The sequence below is a fragment of the Hirundo rustica genome, chromosome 5 (assembly GCF_015227805.2).
Source record: "Hirundo rustica isolate bHirRus1 chromosome 5, bHirRus1.pri.v3, whole genome shotgun sequence".
NCBI classification, from domain to species: domain Eukaryota; kingdom Metazoa; phylum Chordata; class Aves; order Passeriformes; family Hirundinidae; genus Hirundo; species Hirundo rustica.
In genome coordinates this window covers 53,465,332-53,489,983 of record NC_053454.1, presented here as the reverse complement: position 1 = coordinate 53,489,983, position 24,652 = coordinate 53,465,332, and the positions used below count along the sequence as shown (strand labels likewise).

Genomic DNA, 24,652 nt, shown 5'->3' with positions numbered 1-24,652 from the left:
GTTTCTGTCTGACTTGCCCTCATTTGTACTCGCACTGTTACTCACTTGGGGTCCCTGGAGCCCCTGACAACTCTGTACTGTGTTTGTTTTGAACAAAACAAAATCCCATCCTTCTCACAGGCCCAAACAAATGAAACTGGTGACTCTATTTCATTTCCTTTTCCCCAAAGGAGCACCAATTTCAGTGCTGCATTGTAGCTGGCAGAACAGTACTTCTTACAAATTAAGCAGTGAGAAATAACATTCCCAACATCACATTGCATAATGCAAGACACTGAGATTTACTATGTTATTCACAAGCCTTAACATACTGTACTCATCTATTCACAGAGCACTGAATCCTCCTTCTTAGAAAAGGCTCCTACATGTCCCATGCTAACAAAGATGACATTTACAAGTTTTACCAGTCTTTTTTCTCCTCAACTAATTTTGTTGTGGTAGGAGTATGTCACTTATTTATGGCATGCATTTGGGTGGAGTGTGGGGTTTTAATCACCAGCTGGAGGAATTTTTGTTGTTGGACGTCTTGGCCAAAGCTGTGCTCATTTAAGAGCAGTACAGAATTAGTAACACTGAAGAGCCCCACAGGAAGCACTTTAAGAATACCTATTTCAGTATAAGTAATCTCAGATTAGACACCCATAAGTTAGAATCCTAATAATGGGTCACTTGACAATGGCCTTGGACAGTGACCTAATTTTTAATGCTAAAATGATATAATCTATTTTATTGCTGCTGAGAGGGGAAACAAAGCAATTAGTTGGTGCTTTTTAACAGGACAACAGGCAATTTAAGGGTTTTTTTTACAGGGAAATAGTTGAAACTGCAAAGTTATCTGCAAATAAATCTTCACTAAATCGCTTCTCCTCTGCCAAAAATAGGCCCCCATTGCACAGTAAGCAGAGGCTGATGGGAGAGAACTGCATCATTACAAAGCTAAAATGTATATATATGTTATTCCACTTTCTCATGCAAACATTGCTTCTCTTTCACAGTCTTAGAATAAGAGCATCACATTTGAAGGAAACCTTCCCTCTAGTTGCTTTGGAAGAAGTAAAATAACTAGTACAAACCTACACAAACAAAGTAAAAAGAAATCCCAAGCCCCTAGAAGTGAAATACCTTAAGACTTTTTGAAATTCTGATTACCCTCTGACCAAATATTCTATCAAATACTTGACCAGATGTTTAGGTGGTCCAAAATGAGCACTGACGAAAGTCAAGTGACAACCACTGGCACTTCATGAGCAGAAAGTCAACAGTCTGGGTGGGGATTTGAGAACTGCACCAGAGGCACTAAAACTCATCTCAGAAAATCAGTAACTCTCGCACTGACTGCAAAGGCCAACAAGCTACACACAGCTGAAAATTCTGCTCCTGCATGGAAACAGAAGCACAGGGCAATAAAACACCAAAGCAAATATTGCCTGACAAGACTGCTTCTTTTGCATAGGATCAAAAAAAAAAATCAGTCGATTAAGGGTGCACAGTTAAATTAATCTAGTTAGATTTTACCCAGGCAGCTGGTGTTGTACCTCAAAAATCTTAATTTAAAAATTAATTCAAACTGATTTATTAAAAAACCAAAGCCTTTTGAATTTAAGCTGTAAAGAAAGAATAACAATAAATGACAGTGTTTCAGTGTGAAGGAAGGTGTCTCATCAGTTACTAAAAGGATTTTTTAAAAATATCTTCCTTAAAAGATCTGTGAGAGAAAAGACAGCATACTAGTCACAGATTTAGAAGTGGTAATGAAGTGGAAGAAATTCTGATTATTGGCAGCAGAATAGAATCTAAAAACAATCTCAAATATTAAACTCACAGAATTTATCCCAGAAATAATTTGTTCGTAAGCTTAAAATCTCACATAAAACTCCCCCCCCACAACAATTTCCAGCAGGAAATCTTGAAAATGTGAGCCAAGTGCAACTGTTAACTTAGACGTGTAAAATCCCCCCAATATCCAAATGACAGCTCAGAGATACCACATCTCCCCTTCACTTCTGGCTGTTAGGACAGAAAACTAAGAATGAGAGCTTAAAGGTCAACAAAATTAACTATCTCAGTAAGTCTTGCTACAAAACCAGCATCCAGCTAAAGCTCACAATACCGACAACTTGAGGACACTGTCTTTACAATGTCTGTTTTAAAAAGTATCAACGAGAAGCTGCAGTCACAGTAAACCCTTACGAAATATTTCAGAACACTCATGCAAACACAGTTCTTGTAACCATTTCAACAGCATTCACCATTCCTTTTATTTACATTCTATTATCATACATATGAAAAGCCACTGCAAATATGCACACAGTAATGTAGTTGCACAGTTCCTTCAAAAAAGGCTTTGTGAGCTTGGAAGACTCTCTATCCAAGAGCAAGAACATTCCGTGCAAGCAGTGACCAAATGCACAGGGCAAATAAACTGCAAACAGCAGACAGAGGAACTGATAGGCTGAAACAGCCAAATAATTTTGAATAATGGGAATATTAATAGAAATTGGAATCTCTTCACACATTTATGGACACAACAGCTAAAGTTACTATATCGCTAAATTTTCTAAACAGCTAAAATTTGCATAAAAAAGTTTTGAAATAAGTATTAGAAAGTACTACAGGAAAAAGTTGGCTACCAGGACCAAGACTGAAAGATTATCCTTTCCCCCATACCCCCAGTTTCTTATGATCATTCAAAGACAAGACCAGCACAGCTCTACTGGATGAGCAAGTTACATAAAAGTGTAGGATTTCCCCTTTCCCACTTCATTACCAGGGGCACATTTTTCAAAAAGTGCAAATAGAAACTCAGTTAACGTCACAAAACATCAGGATGAAGATCACCTCAAAGAGCTCCGATTCGATATTTCTTTGTTCATCAACTTGACCTTTGGCTGCTAAACAGCACCAAGATAAGGAATGATAGATCAGCTGTCTTCACAGATGAAACCTAAAGGACATCAAATACAGCTGCCAGTGCCACAAAAAAAATCTTCAAGGGGGACACTGGCTGCAGAGGGTTACAAAGATTCAAATAATTGCTCGACAAGTTGAGAGGTACCACAGGGAAACAGCACTTTTCATACCATGGCTCTGACACCTCTGGTTAGGAAGTCTCCTGACTGAAAATACCCCCTGGCAAGTGAAGAGAGAGACCATGCCCTGCATCTTTGACATGAGAGTCACATGCCACACCAGTGTTTATTCCACTCCATCCAAAGTACACTCTTTTGGATACAGTGTGACTTCAGACAGCCTTTACATCAATCTTCAAAGACTACTAAAATACATATTGTGTTCTACTTACAGTTCAGACTGCACATGAGGAAAGCACCATGGCTGCTTAGAGGACAACCCTCATGACTTGAAACATGGGTTTTGTGCATCTGCTCCACACTTAGAAGTACAGAGAAGTGCCAACACAGCAGCTTCAGGCCAACACCAGTCTGTGTGCTGCTCTTCAATCCAACTCACCAAGGCACAAGGCATCCTCCTCCCCAGCCATGAAAGAGGTGAAGTGATTTACTCCCCACAAGGATTGGACTTGGAGGTAATTAGTTAATGCTGAGAGACCAACTAGGACTCATGGGCTCACCACCTTCTATAATAGAATAGGGGTCATACAAACTGTTCTTTCTGCAGCACCTATGTCTATCATGTCTGGACTGATGCCTGTTCAAGTGGTCTGAATATATACTCTTTAACTGTATCTTTAAATATTATCTGGCACTGAACATTTAATTCACTTTCCCATCTCTTTTCTCAAAGAGAAATTGACATTCATATGTGGCACTTGAGCCAATCCTCTCTAAATAATGTAACACAGAAGGAAAAGATTGTTGAGAAAAATGTGCACAGAATGGTCCTGCTATCACATTTCATGGTACTGCATGTCTATTGTGGTAGGAAACACTTAAAATACAGTCCAACTACTAAGATAAGGCTTAAATCACAAGGAAAACAGAATTAGCAGATGCACTAGAAGGCATGGCAAAAACAAGCAAGGCAAGATTCTTTCCCTGAAATTAAAACTGTCATTACTTTGGTGCAAAATTTTACACATCTCACAGGTATTTTAAGACCTGCACGTCTACTCCTCTGAAAAGCCCCCGTGTTGTACATGTCTCCATCCTTGATTACCAGCAATAAGACTGACAAAAAAAAAAATAAAATTGAATAATCCAAACTCCATAGGAACCACAAAATGCCCGCTGTTCCATTTCTACTTAAACACCTTTTTTCGAGTGATTGACATGGAAAAGGACTAGAAGATAGAATAGTCTACCTTTCTGGCTTCATTAAGTAACTGAAAACTCAAAAGCCACCAGCCTTGTGATCACTATCTCACTTTAAATCAAAAACTCCCATCACCTCACAGTAATTGTCTGCTTCTCCGACAGTGTGAAGAAAACCCTAATATCTTACTGTATTTCAGAGTCTAAGGCAATGAAGAATCAAACTGCTTGGCTTGAGAAAGGTAGAGGGGAAAACAGTTAAAAAGTAAAGACATGAGAGTTCCAAATTATTACTACTTATCTCAGACTTAATATAGTGATCTTGCAGAAGGGAAAAGGAGTTAAAAGGTAGTATATGCAGTCACAATAGACTAAATGCATATAGATAGAACTTCAGGAAAGCAAACAGATGACAGACTGGATGATCTGTCCAAGAACATAGCTAACACTTGTGCTATTTTTCTTAATGACAAAGCACTTCTGTGTAATGCTTGACTAATCATTATTTTATATATTCACAGCTGAAGAAGCAGTTTCCCTGACAAGAAGATCCTGCTGCCTGGCATTTGTACTCTTTACTAATATCCCAATTATATTACTACTGATGACCAAGAAATAGGATGAAGTATTCAGTAAGAAATATGGCCATGCACCAAATTATCTCAGATCCTCAGATGTTCAGTCTACATAGTCTTGAAAAACAAAACTGTTTATATGGCACAATCAAGTACTTATTCCAAGATCAGAACAATTTTGAATAAAAGGCAAAATAGAAATCAAGCGCCAAGTAAATGGAACAAGTTGTCTGTTGAGTAGGTTTGACTGACAAGATCATCCTTACTTGCTGTCAAAGAGTGACAGTCCACACTGAGGTGGCTGAACAAGCAGTGAAATAAAAACTTACTGTCAAAGGAAGTAAGAAAACTTAACTACCACCAGCTGTCACTGTACCAGCCTCACCCTCTTGTTCTTAGTCAACTCTGGTTGCTTTCAAACCTTGCTAATCTAGAAGATGTTATCAGGTTGATCAAGAGTACAAGACAGGACTGACAGCTGACAGGCTCGTAACAGCCCTTCTTCACGCAGCCAGACACATCAAGTGGGAACAAGGGATGAATTTAACAGACCCCAACACCATTTTGCATGGTAAGACTATGATGTTATTTGCTGCTATGTACTATTTGGATATTGTCCACCCAGTGCTTGATGCCTCTGGAAGAGCAGCTGCCCAGATGACTGATGTTGACTGCACAATGGAGAAGACAACACTCCAGGTGCTATGGAAGAACAATACAAGGAACAGTAAAACATTTTGGTGTCACATTTAAAGCCAGAAAAATTATACATCCCATTAATTTCCACCCTCTAGAGACTTATTTAATCATTACTCAATAATGCCTGGTGGCAGAACTCTCAGGGTTTTGGTTTCTTGTTTTATCAAGAACAATTACTATCATTTTTCTCTCATATACAACTTCACCAGACGACGGTTGAGATTATTAACAAAAATTTGAACCCTGCAGCATGCAGTGCTCCAACAGTAAAAGATAAGCAGAAGCCAGTCACAACTGTTCAAATGCAGAGTTCAAAAAACCCAGATACAGCAACATCCCAAGGGCTGACTTTACTTATCGAAATTATGAACTCCTTTTAGCTAGTACACTTAGAGACCTGACTGAGAAAGCCTACTGTTAATCAGAGCAACTCCAAAAACACATACTAGCATTGTTAAAATATGCTACAGTTCTATGTAACCAGTTCTATAGATGTGTATGTTATCTTATCAAAATGCCCATTCACTTCTGCTTGTTTTTCCTGCAATCACCTGTCAAACCTTCCTGCACTCTTGAGCAGCCGCAGTGGCTGCAGTTCTGTTTATCTGCTCACCAAAGCACTGCTGGTGAAGAATAGCTGAGTCTTACCCTAGATGCACTTTTAGTGCCTGTTTAGCACTCCCGAACAAAGACAATCACAAGAACTGTGCACTCAAGCATGAGCATGTTTTTACAGTGAATGATTCTCATGCACATCCCAAATCTTTCCAGGGCCAGTCCACAGAGGATGCAGGTGTTGCACTCCTGTCCTTTGATTTCAGAACAGAAGCAATCTGTTTCTTGAGAGAGACAGATCAAGTCATCAGCCAAAACAAGGAGCTTCTTGGTCCATCTCCCTCACTCCTTGCATAGCTTGGATTCTACTAGCAACCCTTCAATGCTTCTGTTAGCTTCTCATCCAAAACAAGTGAGGGAAGGAACGTCACACAACGCCTCCTTGTGAGGAAGATAGCTCCTCTTCATCAAAGATGTTGTATTTCTGCACTTCTTTGCCCCCACTTCTCAAATCAGTCTCAAATTCTGGCCACACGCAGAATGACGCTTTGTGAAAGCACACTGTGTTCTAACAAAGAGCAACCAACAGCTAGCTGGGGGTTTTGAAAGACAAGCCACAGTGTCTGGAGATGAGCCAGCCAAATTCCTGCCTCTCCTCCAGAGGAGATTTTAAAAACCCCAAACAATCCAATGCATCTCAGATACCACGACTAGAAATTATGTGATGGCTTTACAAAAAGGGACATAACAGATGAGATACTGGAACACAAAAGCTCTTCATAAATACGCTACATAGAGTAGCTTGAAATGCAGTCATGATTTTAACAGCTATACTGAAATGTTTTTTGCAAGTAGTCAACAGTTCATGTCAAAACAAAAAAATACAAACAATTTCAAGTTTTCTTCCTTCTGAAAATTGTTTGGTAAATGCTATGACAGGTTTGTTCCTCTCCTTGAATGTCAAATACATTCAACTAAATGTAAAGACGATCCTAAAAGTCCTCATGAGCTTTTACTTCTCCTGGATCATTGCTTTATTTTAATAGACATCTATCTAGCCAAGCTACATACTCAATTTCTCCTGCATAGTCACTGGGGATGAAAGTCTTGTACCTGTTCACCCATGGACAAGCAAGGTAGCATTTGACAGGTTCACAAAAACAAAGCTGAGCATTAAGGTAATAAAAAGCATACCTTGACTTGCACATGGAAGATTTTTAAGAAAAGCAGCAAAGTAGCAATCCCATTCTTATCTCCTACTAGTCTACCTGGGAGATCAGAACAGGAAGTGCCCATAAACACCCTGAGTAAATTTTTCATACTTTGTTGAAACAGTTGGCATTTCTCGAGTGTCAGTACCACTCCCAGTGATGGACAGCCATTCCCCTTGTCATCCTGGCAAAGGGGAGATCGGTGTCTATCAATGCACAGCAGTAACCATTACTTCCTCAGAACTGCTGCAGAGATCATGACAAAGGAAAAGGAGCAGGAAAGATAATGGCAGGGGGTCTGGAAGTAGACTATCTTTCAGGTTCCTTCCAACCCAAGCCATTCCATGATTCCCTGATTGAGCAATATGATGTTGTACAGGACTGATGAAACAGCTGGTCAAACACTGTGCACCTGATGGAAACCAAAAGGATAGCGTTCCTCTACAGGATGCAAGAGTGCTTTTAGGACAGATGGACCTCAGGCCCAGATTTTAACAGGTTATAGAACTCACTGGACAGATTTTAACTCACTGGAAAATCTAGAAGGTATTCTGATTTTATTTTAAACATGGATAACCAATAAACACAAAGCACATGGCTGTAGATTTTCCTTTAATTTAATAACCTCTGAAAATTCCTTTTGTCCTTTCATGCATGCAAACTCAAGATCCTCAGAATCTGCTAAATTCTTCTCCTTTTGGGCAAGGAGTGCCAATTAGGTGAGCTAGTGAAATGTCAGCATACAATCTAGGAACATTTAGGTGGATATGATGGTTTGCACAAACCTCAAAATATGCCTCGGGCATTGAAGGGTGGAACATGAAAGCAGAAGCGGAAGGCATGACATGATGGACTCTGTACAGATCCTTTCAAATAATTTGAAATCTTAGCTCAATCTATGTCCCTGTAAAACAATCACTCAAATGCCCTGCTTTTCCAAACTACTCCCATTTTAGGTGCAAGGATGGATATTCAAAAGCAGTCAGCACTTACAAAGCTCTGCTACAAGTAAGTGTCTTGGCAATTACCAAAGGGATCAACATCAGGACAGATGCAGAGCATCTAGGAAAAAAAGGACCTAAAATGCAACTTGTTCTTCCCAAGGGATTCACATTTATTATCAAGGTTCAACAAAGCTGGAAGTCATTGCACATTCCATATCACAGTTGGAGCCATTTTTCTGTGTTCCCCAAAGCAGAAACATTTCTGGAGGGCGAGTTTTGTGCCAGCATCCCATTCCCCAGGGAAACAGGATTAGAGGTTGCCTCGTGGTGCTTGAATGCAAGGGGAATCAAGAACTACCTTCTCTCATACATGACCACTCTCTTCTCCTCCCACTCATTCCCTAATCAATTATCTCCTAACTAGTCACTCCATCCTTCCTGAACTTAGCTCATCCCCCACCATTGGCTTTGATTCCACAAGTGTACTTTTGCTAACTAAAGGATGCAGAGAAAGATTGGGTTCACCACCTCTCCTAGTCAAATTAGTTACTCTTTTCTTAGGCCAGCTTTAAATCCAAGATAAACAGAGAAAATGTGAAGCAACTGAATGTCCCAAAGTCTCTGTGGAACACATTAACCTGACACCTTGACCACCTATGATACTCCATTTTATTTCAAGTACAACCAATAAGTCTCCATATTCTCTTCACATAGCCTGCATGCCAGGATGAATTCCCCAGCCTGATTCTCCTTCAGGAAGCCTGCAAAGCCTTCCCTTCCCACAATGTACCACACAACCTAGAGGCATAGAGCTGAGCTAAGGAACACAGAGGCTGGGAAAAGAAGAAAAAAAACCAAATCCACCACTACTCAACTGTCAGCAAGATGTTTACATTACTCCAAATAGATTCCAAAGCAAGGTCTAAGCTTTGCTTTTTCAAGTGATTTCATTACTTCTCCCAGCCTCCCCTCTTTTTCAGTTTGGACAACAGCTGGCATCTACAGCAGTCCAATCAGCTGCATTATAAAGCATACATCCGAAATGTAGCTCAGGGAAAAATCTACTGAGACAGCTAAGCCTTAAAAACTCCATCTCATAGATGGTGCGTAGGAGGTGGAAAGAGGCACTGCTAAATCTGTTACCTTTCCTGTGAATGATGAGCACACCACCCCTTCCAAAAATAGACTACAGAGGAAGCATTATGGTGGTGACTGTGAAAAAGCAAGCTCACTACTCTGGCTCAGACATCTGGTCAGCTGTATGTGAACACATGACCTCTTTCAAAGCTACTGGAACAGATATTACTTAGGTTTTTTGTTAAAATAGTAAACATATAGAAACTATTAAAAATAATGCTGATTTAAAAAATGTACACTTGTTTCAAGAAGCTGTTTCATAAATTCCAAGCTAACAAAAGGCAACAACTGACATAAGGTTCCCAGTAAAAGTTTCCATCTTCCCCGTGTTGGTCTGACAATCCTGCACTGCATTCTATCACAGCAGCCATCACTAATACCCTCCTGCCTTCACCTTTTAAACTTTTGCTCTGCAAAAACCTGTGTCCATGCTGTGGACAAGGAAGAGAGTTTAGCTGCTAAATGCTTTGGTCCAGCACCATCAAATACAACAAATGCACTTCAGAAAAATTTCTACAACAACAGTAGGGAGGAGGAGAAGGGAGGAAATATTTCTTCCATCTGAAGATCTGTGCAAAAGCAGTGACTTCACTCTTGACCTATTAGAATAACTTTCTCCAGCAAGGGAAATTAATTCAGCCTCCAGCTCTATTTGATCTCTGACCTTTCTCTACAAAACAATTTGCATACAGTACATCTGAACTTGGTCAGTTATATCTTGAGGGATTTGTAAGATGATCTGCCACACAAAATTAAAAATGACCCAGCCATTAAAACTGATGCTACTAGGAATCTGAACAGAATCAGTTGTTCAGATCAACCACATGTAGAAGCAGCTAACTCAGATGGAATTACAACAAGCATTTCTGAGTGCAGTTCTTACATGGCTGAGATGTGCTGGTTGTTAAGTAATGAACTGAAGTGTTTGATGCCACCAGAGTAATGTTATTATTTTTAATTGATGTAAGTATATTCATTAGGCAAGGTGTAAGTGTTTGATGCACATGTTATCTTTAAACTGCATTATGGATATAAATTCTACACCAAACTGGCCGGGAACTGCATACACACTGACAATTAAACCACACACTTCAATACCTCTAAAGTATTAACTTATTATTATTAAATTACTAGCTTAATAATTAAGAACAGTTCAAATTAGAAGCAATCAAAAGCTCACAGTGAGTTCTCAATACCAGAGATGTTGCCAGGTTTTACAGCTTCCACCCTCTTTCCTGAAGGCTCACACAAAATCAAGAGAACCTGCAAGTCTTAAAAGTGCTCTGTAACCCAGCTCAATTGCCCTTGTCCTTTCCTTCCCTAAGCACATTTTGCACTACAAGCTGTAAAAATAATTTCCTTTATATGTGATATCTTGTTTCAAACACTGCTTCTTGCCTTCTTCATCCTGAATGGACATTCCCGGTTAGAAATACTGTCTCTATGGATAAGTAGAGATTTCTCAGGACTGACACACAACCTGAACACCTTAATTGAATTTTTAACACACTCCAGGGCAATGTATGTTCGTTTGGACCACAGTGAACCCTTTGGGCCTTAAAACCATCACAAGGAATTAGAAAGGAAAAAAACCAAACCACATATTTTTTTCCAAATAGATGCACATGAAGAAAGAACTACATTACACAATTAAAATGTATAGCAGAGGTCAGCCAAAGAAGCCCAGAGCCTTCTTTTCATCCCACAGCCCCTGAGAAGAAATATGCAGGGCTGACATGAACTGGCAGGGTATCAGCTGCTCTAGGTGATGCCCCCTCTACAAAGGATGGAGTGGGAGGTGGGACAGTGGGACTAGGCTGTTCCAAAGGCACAAATCCTGTTTTACATGCTTTGGAAAGAGAGGCAATCACAGACAGCTCCTCTTTCTGTTCACAGCTAACCCAACAAGCAAGGTAAAAGTAGTTCTTTACACCTCATCTTGAGCTTGATTTTGACTTTTCTGACCCAGGACTGGCAAATCTCCAGGGCATGTACTAACAAAGCACAAGGAAATAGCTCTGAAAGCTAACACCAGAAGCTTGGAGGGCAATCAATATGTCCAATACACTTCAGAATCAGGCTTTCTGCCCGCTTCAGTCTTGCAAAAAGCATGCTTTTTTGAAGGACAACTTCAGCAGCTTACACTTCCAGTTTCCTCACAGGGAATAGTCTACATTAGATAAGCCACTGGCAAAAAGGGTGTTTGCAACCTAAATGTTCTGATGCATTTCTGAGACATTCAATGTAGCTTTGTACAGTAACAAATTCCAGTATCCACATAGTAGCATGGAAATTTTTGAAACACTCTGAGGCAAGTACTTAAACTGAAAAATGACTTTCAATCATCCTTATCCAGGTCACTTAAGAAATTAACATAGCTGAAAGCAGGTGAGAGTCAGAGTCTAACAAAAGTTTATTAGAGAAACAATGGATCATCTCATCTTTCATTATGTCTTAGCAGCTTTAAAAAGTCCCAGACACCTGCAGGCTATGTCCAAACTTTTATCTATTATACCACAGATTCTTTAAGAAGTTCTATTAGTGTTCAAAATAGCCACAAAAATGGTGTATGTCACATGACAGTAATATTTGCTAATCATCATCCTCCTTATGTAAGTTGTTACCTTTATATTCTGATATAAACTTCCTTTCTTCTGAGAGTAACATAACAACACTGCCAGTAATCAGATAGTCCCAAAACAGCATCCCACTTCTTTCATCCTCCCTCTCCCTCTTAACCTAGAGGATTTCTTTGGGAGGGAGATGACATTGGATTGACATTCTGAAAATACAGATTAATCTCTATCTCCACAGAGAGGTACTTACTCCACATTTCAGTTCTTCAAGTTTATACAGCCCTCATCTCATCATCACATCAATCTAAGACCCCAGTTTGCTACTCATGTCTATTAAACATCCTTCTGCACTGCTTTGCTGAATAGACTGGCAGACAAACACATCGCAGTGCTTCGCCAAAATGTCATTTCAGCACCATTAACTTTCACTGCTAGCTAAAAACCCCTCCCAGCTGCAGTCCTTGGCTTTTACAACATCAGCAACCAGCTGCCATCGCATATTCTCTGGAGACAATGACTTCCAGACAGGCACAGAATGAATTTAAGCTTCTTACCTTCCAGGGCTTACACATTCCTTCTTGGCCCACAGAGAAAAGGAGCCCTGAAATGTGGCAGAAGATGCTAAGGAGACATAGTAACCTGCTAATATTTGGAGGCTTGTAAAACCCTTAGCTTAAGCTGTACAAAACAGCCACTTCACAATCTGCCCAGCTATCCTGCTTTACATGAAACTATTTCCCATTTGAAATTACTGAATCTTTCACACGAAGTGGGCAAAACCAGGAATGTTGGCACAAATATATATCATCCCCAAATGAACTTAAAAGCATTCGTCTCACCAAGTAACACCTTCCTGAACATTTAGCATAGGATTGGCATCTATTTAGAACAGGAAAAAAAAAAAAAAATTCTCTGAGTACCACATGAAATCCCAGTAGATGGATGCATAGGAGAGACTGGAACACTGTGAAATGGAACTGGTTCCATAGCTAGCCTGAGAGAATTCCACAATGCAATGGCCATACCTACACATGGGAGATAACACAAAAGCCTGGATTGTGCTGTGGGGGCGTATTAGGTAAGTTTACACAGAAACAGGAGATAGAGGATATAAGAGGTGTAAGGGAGATCAGAGTAAAGACGAGGGAGGAAAGAGCAGACTGCAGACAAGCAAACCCTTATAATAAATGCAAAAGGCAGACTCCTGGTAAAGGATGGAGAATGCCTTTCATTCTTCCTCATTAGTTCAAGAAAAAATTAAAAATATGTTCTGCTATTTGTAGATATTACAAGTATTAATTCATTAGCATGGCACAAACAATTCCTAGTGGAAAATATGTTTACTCTTGTATCAGCTGGCAAACAACTCCTCTTGGAGACTAAGGGAGACAGGCATATTCAGTTTAAGATGGGGGTACTTAATTTCTCCACAGTCAAAGATAAATCTGAGGTTAAGCAATTGCTAGAAAACAAAGAACTATAAAACATCACCCAAAAGCTCCTCAACTCAACCTCTCCACGGGTAATTCGGAATATATTACGATCAAAAGGCAGCAGGCAGACCTGAATATCAGTCTGAACTAAAATGTTCTCACAGAATAGAGGCCATTAGGAAGCCAGGAAAACTCACAAGACCTTTATAGCACACTGACATTTGCTCCTGAATTAATGAAGAACAATAACCTCAGGGATATTTTGATAACACCTTACAAGTTTTCTTCCCTCAAGTTCTGCTTGTCACATATCGATTCATGGCAGTGCTTCGACAGAGAGAACATGGTCTTCCTTCAAATACTGCTATTTTGCCTTCTGAGAAAAAAATCTGGCAACATGCCCCACATTAGGCAAAGTATTTTCTCTGCCAACCAGGGAGGTCAAGCATAAGTTGCTGTTCAAAATTCTACCAGCACTTCAACACACACAAGAGCTCTAGCACTTCTATCTAGAGTCAGCAATCTTCCACCTTCTGTTTTTTCCCCCCAAACTTTGTTATCTTCTGTGCATATTCATTTTTATATTGCCCAGCCTAATTTTAAGTATTTCAAACAGTGGTGCTCATAAAATTAATCTACTCACATCCAGAAGTGGTACCAAAATGTGCACAAGAAGGAAGTGACAGGTAAGGAAATCCTACAAAGAAAAAGAGAGGTAGAAAAAAACCCACAGTATTTCCTTGCTGGCTCTGTGACTTCTGTACCCTTCCCATTAATCAGTGTGTTTTCTGTGGGCATCATCAGCATATCCCATCAAATAACATTTCCTGTAAACATTGGAGTCTGCTTCACACACCCCACACTGTTCTTTACTGTGCCATTAGGCAGTGTCAACATACACTAAGATACATATGGGAGGCTTGCCCATGTGGAAACACAAAGAGAAAACAGAACTGCATTAATGAAACTGCATTAAGTGGCCTCAACTGCAATGTGTTTCCAAAATGAATTCAAACCACTAAATCAAAGCCACATGCATTCCTACACACAGAACTCATACTGGATTGCAAGACAATTTCATGGGTCTACTGACATTCATACCTCTGTACAACCTACATGAGTCATGAGCTTTCCCATCAAAAAAATACATGTGCTCTCATGAGGAGATTGGACTGCCTACATAAAACAGATTCAAAACTTTAATATCACCTTCCTATAGTTCATAACAAATCAGAGTTTGCTGTTCCTAGAATATGGATTAGCTTTATAGAATGAGTTTGTTACAGATATTTTAGTACGACACACCATCATTAATTCTGAGATCAGTAAGAAATACTCCACCAAAATAAATCAGTCCAGCTACACTGCGATCAAAGAGATGTGTCAGCTCACTGACAGCTCCGCTTCCTTCCAGATTTTAAATAGCTAACAAAGGCTTTCTCTTAAGAGGGTCTTCTGTGAATCAGCTCCCAAGCGGTGTGGATCCACTAATGGGAAATCTATCCCTCATTCTTCCACTCTCAGTCAATCTACAGACATTAAGAAAGGAAACAGCTAACAGCTGCTAAATATCCTCTTTGTTTTGCAGCAGTCACTCATACATTATGCATAGAACAAAAATAAAACAATAAGGCAAAGAAAACCCACCCCAGACTATATGCTCTGCACATTATGATTCAAAGAGAAATTTGAGAGCAAGCGTTGTCTGACTGATGTTCAGCTGTGGCTATCTGAGCAGGCCTTCTCATATACATCACCTAAACCACTTTGGTTTCCTTGAGGAAGACAGACTGTGCACTAGTTATCCCACCAGAAACCACACTATGCAAGCTGGCAGGGCCAGGTCTATGGGGCACTGAGGAACCCGGTTGAGGGGAAGGTGTCCCTGCTTGTGGCAGGGGTTTGAAACCCGGTGATCTTGAAAGTCCCTTACAAACCAAATAATTTTAAGCTTCCAAACCACTGCTGTAACTGCACCCACACACCAGCCAGGAGTGCCACATGAGAACAAGGGAGAGGCCCACCATGAACAACCAGAAAGCCCATCTCTCTGCACTGCACAAGACAAACCGGCACTGCTTGCCTCAGGCATAAAGGGCTACACCTACCACTGCCTGGCAGGGATCTAGATTATCTAATCTATTTAATCCAAGTTATCCATTCTCTACGGTGATTTATTAGAGCCATAAAGGGTAAGAAGTAGTTGAGGAGGGCAATTAGATGCTGTACCCCTAAAGCCTGCTTGATCTACAGTATCTACAGAAAATATTTAACTCCAGAAGTTAATTGTGTGGAGGCTATTTCTGTATTTGGCACATTAAAATCTTAGTGACATTTCCTCACTCAAATCAAGGCTTGATGTTTTGCTCATGCTAAACACTCTGGGAGATCTGCTTGTTCCAACCAAAGGACAACAGTTGAAGTCTCATGCAACTTGCATTTAACATCCTGCTTTTCATTGGGGTCTATTAGCCTTTTGGGACACATCTGGCAAATAGCAAAAAAAAAAAATGGAACACAAAGCTGAAAAAACTCTCCCATTCCCTTTCTGAAAAGTGAAATTGGACATCTCTGCTTTAGCCAAGATTTTCAAAATTAAGTTACTAACCTATAGACTAGAAAGATAGGGAATGGCGATTCTTCAATAAGCCAAACATCCCGTATAGTATACTGAACATTAAGATAGTCAGAGAACCAGGAGATCGTCATATTCTTTCAAAATACATGGTTCCACCTGCACCCAAATTCTGCAATGATTAGACCTACTTCTAGAATCTTATCTACAACAAAAAAAGTACATTAATTTTAAAAGTTTCAGGAACTTTCCACATGCCATGTCAGTATTATGACACTAGCAAAAAAAAAATGCACTGAAATAGATCTCAAAAAGATAAAAGGAGACAAAACAAAAAAATGCCTGTTGAAGCTTTTTAATTACCAAGCTAGGGATTTTTATTGTATGCAGGTAACAAGAGGTAACAAGGAGAACACTAAAGCAGTGTTGGGGATTTTAAAGTTGGTATTCCAACTTTGGGTACTAATACCCAAGATAAATCAAGCAGAACTCAAATGTCATCCCTAAATTGTTTCTGCATACGATTTCTGCAGAAGGGTTTCTAAACTGATCTCAGTTTCTAAAAATCAAAATCTAATGTGCAGAATATCAAGATTTCATATTCAGCTTTTCTGTTTTTTTAAACTACAGATGGTAATCAAAACTTCCTTGGGAACACACAGGAATCTTAGTTTGCAACAAGACAATTCAGAAATCTCTGAAAAGCGGCATTTCTTACATTTAAGAAAGTGGTGCTTAATAAAGCAGAATATCCTTCCTTCTGCCACTGAAAGACAAATTTTCAGAGACTCAGAGGGTGTGTATTCCTTCTACTAGTAAGATTTCCCAAATGAACAAGTAACAGGTGACTCAAGTGATGACTGGTGTCTTAATCAAAACTAAACTGCTCTCACCAAAATTAAAAGGTGTTTCATCAAGTCTTTAGTCTCAGTAATGCACTATGTCTCATGGAGCTTCATGGTAAGAAGGATCAAAAAGACTTCTACATTTTTATATTTGATTATAGTGATTCCCTGAAGTGGATTCATTCACCCTGGCTCTGAACAAAGTACAACGTCTGTGGAAAATTTTGGTGGTTCACAAGATCAGCTGTTCTAGAAAACAAAAGCAGTAAGTAAAGCGAGAAAACCTGTGGGTTCCACTGCACTGAATGTTTATGCTGTGACACTGTTTGAATTCTAAGGAGTGCCAGGAAATGCAAGGAGTGGGGGAGAGGATACACAACAAACTTGCCACTGCTTTTACTCTCCTATATTAATTTTCATATTAGCAAGGTCTCCGGATCAGTTCATATTTTCTATAGAAGGAAACACCTAATGCCTAAATTGTCAGTCTTGACATATAGAGACTTTTTTTACTGAAAGCATCATAATTAAACCAATGAGTTGTATTACCTGCTCAGGAAGTGTATCACCTACCTGCTAGTTACCTGCTGCTGTAACTTGGTGTTTTCAGTGCTATTTACTGCAAACGTATTACATTAAGAGACACTAGCAAGAAAAAGGATTTTGCACATATAGATACCATGCATGAATCCACACAGAACCCAAAAATCCTAAGGATCCTGTCTATTTACTTCAGTAAAATTTAGAGCACATGAAATCCATGTGACTATAGCATCACAGGGTACTCAAAGAACCTTGGCGTTTCAGCTTAACTGGCAATTTTGGTGCTAGAACAGTAAAAATAAAATTACTTAGCATGGAAATCATAAAAGTTGACAACTGTTTGTCCTTGACATGCCAGGGAACCAAGTGACAGGGATGCAGTGAGGTTACGAGCTTCCATTTTTTTAATTACCTATCTGAAAACAATAAACTTTGTAATCCATATCGTTTTCACACATTATACAGTACTCACTTGCTGGTACACCCCCCACCCCATTTGTATCCAGAAATTCAGGCTGATTTGCAAATAGAACATTCATGTTCATCTCAGCATTAAATGCAGCTATCAATAATTTTTACTCTTTAAAAAGTCATTTAGAAGACACACTGGACACAGAAATAAAACACTCAGAGGGGCACACAGTAAGTGTTTTGTCATTCAGTAAAGTGCTGCTTGCAGTACATCAGCCCTTTTATGATTAATTTGAGCCTACAAACCACCACTACCCTTTAGCTTCTGCCAGAGCAGAACTCCCCCAGGCAGCCTCAGATGGGCACTCTCAAGTCATCCCTGTCTCAGCTGCCACTCTACACTGCCTGCTTACACCAGTGGCAGGGCAGGTGGGTGACAGTGGGGTGCCACAGCAGCCATCCAGCCCAGCCTCACTTGGCTGCTTTAGCTCGTGCTTCATGCTCCAAAGCACACCAGTTTTTAAGGCCAGACTAGGCCAGCTTGGAGAAACTTCCCAAGAAAGAGTTTTACCAAGAACTTGCTAATTATTTCCTTTACATAAGTACCATTGTATCCACAGGTTAAAAAAAAAAAAAGGGTTTTTTTAACTAGTTGGAAGTCAAAACCAAGCTTCCATCATGGCACAAGGAAAATGCCAGTCACTACCCAAGACTGCAGGCTCTCACACAGGCAAGCAGCCTTAACACACATACTTGGAACACCTAGTAGGCACCTTCTGTTACCTTTAAAAGGCTCACCCTGCTCCCTTCAAGGGACCTGCATCCCCCACTGCTGCTCTGGAAGCCCACACCTGCCCTACACAACTGTCAGTTTACCTGGAAAATCCAAGCAAAAATCTCTCGTGCGCCTCAGAGCTGCAAAGGAATGCAAACCCACCAGGTTTTAAAATAACTTTATGTGACTCAGCTTTGATATTAACATTTTCGAAATGGCTACTCATCCCTTGCAAAAGCAGTGAAAGACAGGTGCAAGGCAGTCCAGGAGGAGCCAGAGATACTCCTCAGCTCCATGGCCATACTGCATAGTTGACTGGGAATCTCAGTCTAAAAATATCAGTATTAAGCCTCAAATGAATGACTTTACATATCTAAAGAACAAAACACAAGTTCAGAATAGCGTTGCTATTAAGAGGAATAATATCCGCGTGCATTATGGATGTTCTTTCATTTCACAGATGTGATTTTATTCTGTTACAGCCATCACAACTTAGACTTAAGCTTTACAATACAGAGAACAGATTTAAACGGAAGTCAGCAGACATTTGCTTTATACTTTGTGATTACAGGGATCTCTCTCTACAGAAAGTGATAAAAAAGGCATTAGTTATGGTCAGTACTAAGGGGGGTAATTGTGCATTACAGCAGTGAGGATTATTACACTGAGCTTCAAGAGCTGTGGACAGAAAAGAACATTCTCAGCACAAAACTATGCAAGAGCTTAAGCAGAAACGAAGGGCAGAGATTACTGTGACCATGCCACATTCACATATCCCCTAGCAGTTCATTAGACTGTCCATTTTGCAAATCTTCCCACACAGGTTTTACAAAGGTCCATGACCACACCAAAAGCAACATGTTACGTATAGATAAATAAAAGTGGACTAAAAATCCCCAGGGAATATTGATTTCAAAGAGGAAAAAACTACTTGGGAGATGCTTTCAAGACAATCTACCACAGTGAAACAAATGCCTACCACAATGTAATAACCCATTTTGCTCCCCATAGTAAAGCACCAATAGGATTTGTCCAGACAGACAGGACTACACTTTAGTAAGGATAAAAAAACTCCAGTTTTTAAGGATTCAATTTTTACAGCTCCTCTGGACACTAACTGCAAACAAGATACACAATAGAACTTCACGCTAAATTCCACGACAGCCACATTTTTGTGCAAACACTAAATACACTTCCTAACTATTTTTGTCAAACTCTTAAGTGTTCATAAAGAAAAAACAGCACAAAAAGAGGTCTTTGTCTCTTCTGGGTTATTTTTGTCTCCAAAAAACCACTACACACATTTTGGAAACCATCTGGTTCCCAAAAAGTCAGCTGGGGTCACTTTTCACCTAGCATCAGTAGAAGAGTATTAACTACAGTGTATGAATAAAAATGGCTACAGTGTTTTATAGGATGACCTAGAGCAAATCTAATCTGAATACTTGAGGCTATTTGGAAGCATTTTGGAGATAGTGTCACTGTATTAATGGAAGACAGTGACTCCAGCTGGATCTTGACTTTAGATGCAATGTGACTAACCAGCCAGTGGATTGGTACACAAACCCTCCTCTCTACAACTACAGAGGATACAACTTGTGCTCTTAAATCTGTGATTTACTGTTTGACCTTTCAGGTCTAACAGACTGTTTTTAAATCCCAAATTACTGTGAAAAAGTTCTATTTCCACAAAACTGCACAGCTATCCTAGAGCAGCTGGACTCCACTAGAGGCTGCTAGGTTCAGTACCACCACTAGATCACACTTGAAACCAAGTGAGATTCAAATTGACTAAGACATTTCAGAATAGTAAAGTTCCATGCCTCATCCTGCTCAAGTTCCCAGATCCTGCAAATCACTCAAAACACAAGTTATAAACATTAGACATCTTTGCTGTTTGTTTGGCACAACACAATTCATCCTGCATTCATACAGCTGAGAGACAGAGCACTCCATCTGCCTCTCAGTTCACGAGCCCCTCATTCCTCCACCTGGAAAAGACTGTAAATAAACAAACCTGTTTGGCCAACTGATCCTTCTTCACCAAGCCAGTGGCTGCAGCGATGTTCCCTGCTCCTTCCACCGTCTTCTGCGCCACCGCCGTCACTCCTGTCACCACAGCTCCCCCAACATTGGACACCTGCTCTTTGGTTTTCTCAGCCACTGACGAGAAGCAGAAGATGGAAAAAAAAACACATTATGCCTCTGGGACCTGTAAGTTTTTCAGAGAATTTATCACTGACAGCCCAACATCATGAAAAGCCATAAGGCCATTACATATTCTGTACCCCAAGTGGATCTTAAGAAATTAAACTATCCATCTGGTAACACTCGAGCAGCAGAGGTAAAAATAAACCTTAGCTGGGACTCAATTTCTTTCATGTGAGAGACATCTGACATTTTCATTCATGTCTAACTGCACTTTAGGGAAGGAAAGGCATTACTTAGGCCCTCTTAAATACGTCCGTCTCACTGTATAATATATCCTAGTTTAGAAATGCATTCCAATTAGTCCACCAAACACTTGCTGCATGATACAGGGCGTGGAAGACAAGACTTTCTGCATTGGATAGACTCAAAAGACATTGATTATTCTTTTTATACTTATTTTATAAGATATATTTCATTAAAACACAGATTTATCAATGCTCAACCAAGAATTTCAAACAGAACCTTTTATCTGATTCCCTTGAGATTTTTGCCTCAATGCTGATACATAATATACTAATTCATAAAAAGTCTGAATGCCAAAGCAAACTGGATTAATAGCTGACTTCCAAGCCCCAGGGAAACAACTCATTTAGCCTACATATACATCAGCAGTTGCCACTCTACCTTTCTGAATATGACTGGGGTTTGTCTGCTCATTCATCCCCAAGGGCTCTTTCTGACAGCAGCTTGAAATACAGTGAAACTGCTCTAAGAAAAGGGATGGAATGACTTCATGCCTTGAAGTTACATACCCAGATTTTTAGCAAAACACACATGTACTCCTCTAAACAAGAGAACGTTTTCAAAAACATCCATCATATTTTCACCATTCTAACTACTCCTATATTTCCCTTCAGGCTAAATCCCATACAATCCATAAAAAGTATTCATAGCTTTATCTGCATCCTTTACAAGCACAAGATGGATTCTGCTTGAAAGTTAGGCTACCAGTTCTGAGCCTTGTTTTGGGAAGCACACATGAAAATTAGACATTCTGTGGCTAAAATACATTTCTTTAATTTCTTACATAAAGAGCATCATATCCATATCACAGAGCAGGCAGCATGCATTACTATGATTGATATTAAACCACAAAAATTAGGAAAAAGCTAGAAAGCTAAATATTGCAACTAATATGCAACTTTTAATAAAGACCCAAATTTTAAGTAACTGCTGACTGAAAATGGAGGCAGATAATTTAAGGCTCATTCTAGCTAATTTAAAGGGAAAAGTTAGTAACTTAATTAAGTATTATCTCTATTACAACCAGGAGTTTTCATTATAGAATAGAACAGACTACACATTGTCTAAAATTAGAAACAGAAAAAGTCTGTCTCAAATATCTGGCACACTATACATGCTAATAATCTAAAAGTTCAGGAGCAATGTCATGGTATACATCCACTACTCTACTGCTATTCTTTTTTTCAGGGGGAAAAATAATCAAAGGTGGGTTTTGTGGAAAAGCAAACACCGCCCTCAGAGAAGGTTTGACTTAATGCTAGCAAGTGCAAAAAGACGTCTATTAAGATGCCCCATTTGATTATTACCAGCTACAGACCACAAAAAGCTTTGGATTCTGCACATGAAATTTATATAGTTTATATATTGCCACTAGTTCTTGCAAACATAGCTGAAGATGTGTGTTCCCATAACACGATATCTTGCAAAGCCTGATGAGACCTGACTGTGCTTGGAATCTTTCAGAAAGACTCTAACATTATGAAACAAACTAATTCATGTTGTTCTAAATGGCAAAAACAATTCTAAAAAAATAAAGTAGTATCTTATAAGAGTAGATTCAAAACTCAAATTTTCCAATAAATATTTTAATTTAAAAAAAAAGTTATGTTTTGGGTACATTTCAGTACTGTCTTTTACTGTTCCTCTGTCTCATTAATTTTCTGGGATAGATCAAGGGCTGCATCCAGAGCAGGAAAACCAGCAAGTCAAGGGAGGGGATTCTGCCCCTCTGATCTGGTGAGACCCACATGCAGTGCTGCATCAGCTCTGGGGGCCCAGCAGAGGACAGACCTAGGCTTGAAGGAGTGAGTCCAGGGGATGCCACCAAGATGATCAGAGGGATGGAGCACCCCTCCTATGAAGGCTGAGAGAGAGAGCTCTTGAGACCCTAATTGTGATCTTCCAGTACCTACAACCCTAGAAGAAAGGTGGAGAGTGACTTTGTACAGGATCATGTTGGGACAGGGCAGGAGTTGATGTCTTCAAACTAAAAGAGAATAGGTTTACATATGGAAGAAATTCTTTACTGTGAGGATGGTGAGGCACTGGCACAGACTGCCCAGAGAAGATGCCAATGTCCCATCCCTGGAAGTGCTCAAGGCCAGTGGGCCATGAGTGACCTGGACTAGCAGAAGGCACTTCTGCCCATGTAAGGGGGTTAGAATCAGATAATCTCTAAGGTCTTTTCCCACCCAAACCATTTTATGCTTCTATAATTCAAGGTCCTTTCATTCTGTTAAAACTTTTTGTATGGAAGTGACACACATTGTTTTGAGAACTCCCCTTCCCAGAACTGTTGAATAGCAGAACACGTAAAGGATCAATTCAGTAGGCTTGATGCTGACAAGGGTTCAGTCGGCCTTGAGCAGACTCATACTTTCTGATAAAATTATGAAGCATGGTTGTACTGTGTTGATTGTCACAGGCACAATTAGTCTCATTATCTCAAGCTCTCAAAGCAACTGCACCTCAAAATATCAAGAAGCAGAGTGGAATTGAGTGCACTGTGGATGCTGCAGTATAAACCACCTGATTCTCAATGCCATTATTATACCTCAATTTCTTACACTAGGTTGTCATGGCAAGTGCAACCACCTACCAAGAGTAACTATCCAATGGCTGCTGTTCCCACTATTACAATATTTTGGGAAGGCACTGCCTGAAGTATGTTTCCTCCTCCCAGAAACACATTATCCTAGGAAAGGTTTAGTACTTAAAAACTCAAATGAAAAAGGAAATAATCAGGCCACTAACGCTGTTACTGGCACAACAGTAAGATACTGATAAAAATAGTAACAAAAGCAGTATACTTCAGACTGCTTCTATTTCAGACAGCCATGGTTTAATTCCAGCTGGCAACTAAGCACCACACAACTGCTCATTCACTTCTTCCCCCACCAGGATGGGGAGGAAGAGAACTGGAAGGGTAAAAATAAGAAAACCCATGGACTAAGTATGGTTCAATTGAAATAAAACAATGATGGTAATAAAGAAACTGTAATAAAAAGGAAAACAAAGAAAGAAAGAAAGCTATAAATCCCACAGGCGATGCAAATTAAAACAATTGGTCACCACCAACCAACAGGTGCCCAGCTAGTCCCCAATCAGACGACCCCCACCAACCTTCCCCACAGTTTTACTGCTCAGTATGATGCCATACATTATGGAAGATCCTTCTGGTTATCTGGGGTCAGCTGTCCTGGCCACGTCCTCCCCAGTTCCTTGTGAACCCCCAGCCTCCTCACTGGCAGGGTGAGTTGAGAAGCAGGAAATGCCTTGACATGCAACCCCTGCTCAGCAATAACTACAACATCACTATGTTATCCACACTGGTTCCAGTACAAATCCCAAACCAGGCACTACAAAGAAAAATTACCTCTATTGATGGAGGAGGCATGACTGACACCAAAGGCTTCAAGCATCAGTACTATATTGTTCTTCAGTACAACCTTTTATACTATTCATCTTACATGTAATACACCTGCGTGCCCTCTCTACCCTTCTGTGACTGGTCAGGTGCACCTCAGCATTCAATGTTTCTTTGCCTTCAATACTGCTCACCTGTCGTACACAGTTGTAGCCTATCAGGGATGAGGCTCAGCCACAGCCCCACTCCCAATCACCACAAACTGCGTGCCTACACTCCATCCCAGCCAAACCCAGCACTCAGACATAGCACAGGAAAGCTAA

At 39.9% G+C, this 24,652-nt stretch overlaps 1 protein-coding gene across 2 annotated transcripts in view; it reads right to left on the bottom strand.

Annotated features, from left to right (window-relative positions):
- The window catches only part of SNCA (synuclein alpha), a 64,282-nt gene that overhangs the window by 27,494 nt on the left and 12,136 nt on the right, over window positions 1-24,652 (bottom strand). For both annotated transcript variants that reach the window (XM_040064347.2, XM_040064346.1), the window contains exon 4: window positions 20,526-20,671. In XM_040064347.2, the coding sequence (XP_039920281.1) occupies window positions 20,526-20,671 (146 nt within the window). The remainder of the gene's footprint in view (window positions 1-20,525; window positions 20,672-24,652) is intronic.